The sequence below is a fragment of the Manacus vitellinus genome, unplaced genomic scaffold (genome assembly GCF_001715985.3).
Source record: "Manacus vitellinus isolate BGI_N305 unplaced genomic scaffold, ASM171598v3 scaffold_160_pilon, whole genome shotgun sequence".
NCBI classification, from domain to species: domain Eukaryota; kingdom Metazoa; phylum Chordata; class Aves; order Passeriformes; family Pipridae; genus Manacus; species Manacus vitellinus.
In genome coordinates this window covers 51,730-52,807 of record NW_021939129.1, presented here as the reverse complement: position 1 = coordinate 52,807, position 1,078 = coordinate 51,730, and the positions used below count along the sequence as shown (strand labels likewise).

Genomic DNA, 1,078 nt, shown 5'->3' with positions numbered 1-1,078 from the left:
ATGGGGTGGGGAGAAGGCGGGTAGAAGGGTGGGCAGAGTGGGGGTGCAGAGCCCTGTTTGGGGGTACAGAGCCCTGTGTGGGGCACAGTGGGGGCTGCAGGGCCATGCAGGGAGGTTCATACCGAGGCCATTTGGCCTCCCCACACCCCAGAGCTGCCCCCCCACTTTCAGACCTCCCCCCAGACCAGTGGATGGTACCTCGAAGCGGCGCCGAACGGCCTCTTCCACCAGCGCCCGTGCCGGCAGCCAGGCCCGGTGGTAGAAGTCGAGCCGGTCCAGGAACTCACTCCCCACCAGCTCCATCGCCCGCTTGAACCCCGCCTGGGGGCACATGGGGGGTCAGGGGGGTCCCCAAGCTGGGTGTCCCCATCCCGGGTGTCCCCACTCTGGGTGTCCCCAAGCCGGGTGTCCCCATCCTGGGTGTCCCCAAGGGGCTGCGGTGCCCGTGCCCACCTCGGTGTCCTGGTCGGGGTCGTTCCAGCGGGGGTTCAGGTGCCCCACGCGGGCGCTCAGGGTGGTGGTGAGGGCGTAGCGGGGCTCCCCCTCCGCCTGCGCGATCCCGTTGTCGATGGCGTCGATCTCCTCCACAAAGTTCTCGTAGAGCTGGGGGGGGACAGGAGGAGACAGTGAGGGGACAATGGGGACAGCAGAGGGGACAGAGGAGAAAGAAGGGGACAGCAAAGGAGGGAACAGTGAGGGGACAGCAGGAGGAAAATGGGGGGAGGGCAAGAGGGGGACAAYGGGGGCAGCACTGGGGGGGCACAGCAGGGCCCAACCACACACCAGTAGCTGCCACAAACCAGTCGCCTCTTTCTTGGAATCTCCTGTGGGGTGACACCCCCTCCCCGCCAAAAGGAGCAGCCCTGGGCAGAGCTGTGGCACTGGGAGGGTCAGAGCCCCCCGTACCTTATCGTAGAGCGCCGTGACCACGGGCCCGTCCTCCGGCTGCCCCAGGAGCGCCGCCAGGATCTGGGAGCCGAAGTGACAATAGACCAGCCCGGCGCTGCTCAGCTTCGTGCTCCAGGGCTTGTCGGGCCGGAGGCTCCTCATGGACTCTGTGAAGGACCTGCAGGGCACC

General features: G+C 67.3%; 1 protein-coding gene across 1 annotated transcript in view; it reads right to left on the bottom strand.

Annotated features, from left to right (window-relative positions):
* CUNH12orf10 (chromosome unknown C12orf10 homolog) overlaps positions 1-1,078 on the bottom strand; it is a 5,665-nt gene that overhangs the window by 2,039 nt on the left and 2,548 nt on the right. Inside the window, exons 2-4 of the mRNA XM_029958623.1 lie at positions 907-1,066; positions 454-603; positions 186-321 (exon numbers count right to left, since the gene is read on the bottom strand). Of these exons, the coding sequence (XP_029814483.1) occupies positions 186-321; positions 454-603; positions 907-1,066 (446 nt within the window). The remainder of the gene's footprint in view (positions 1-185; positions 322-453; positions 604-906; positions 1,067-1,078) is intronic.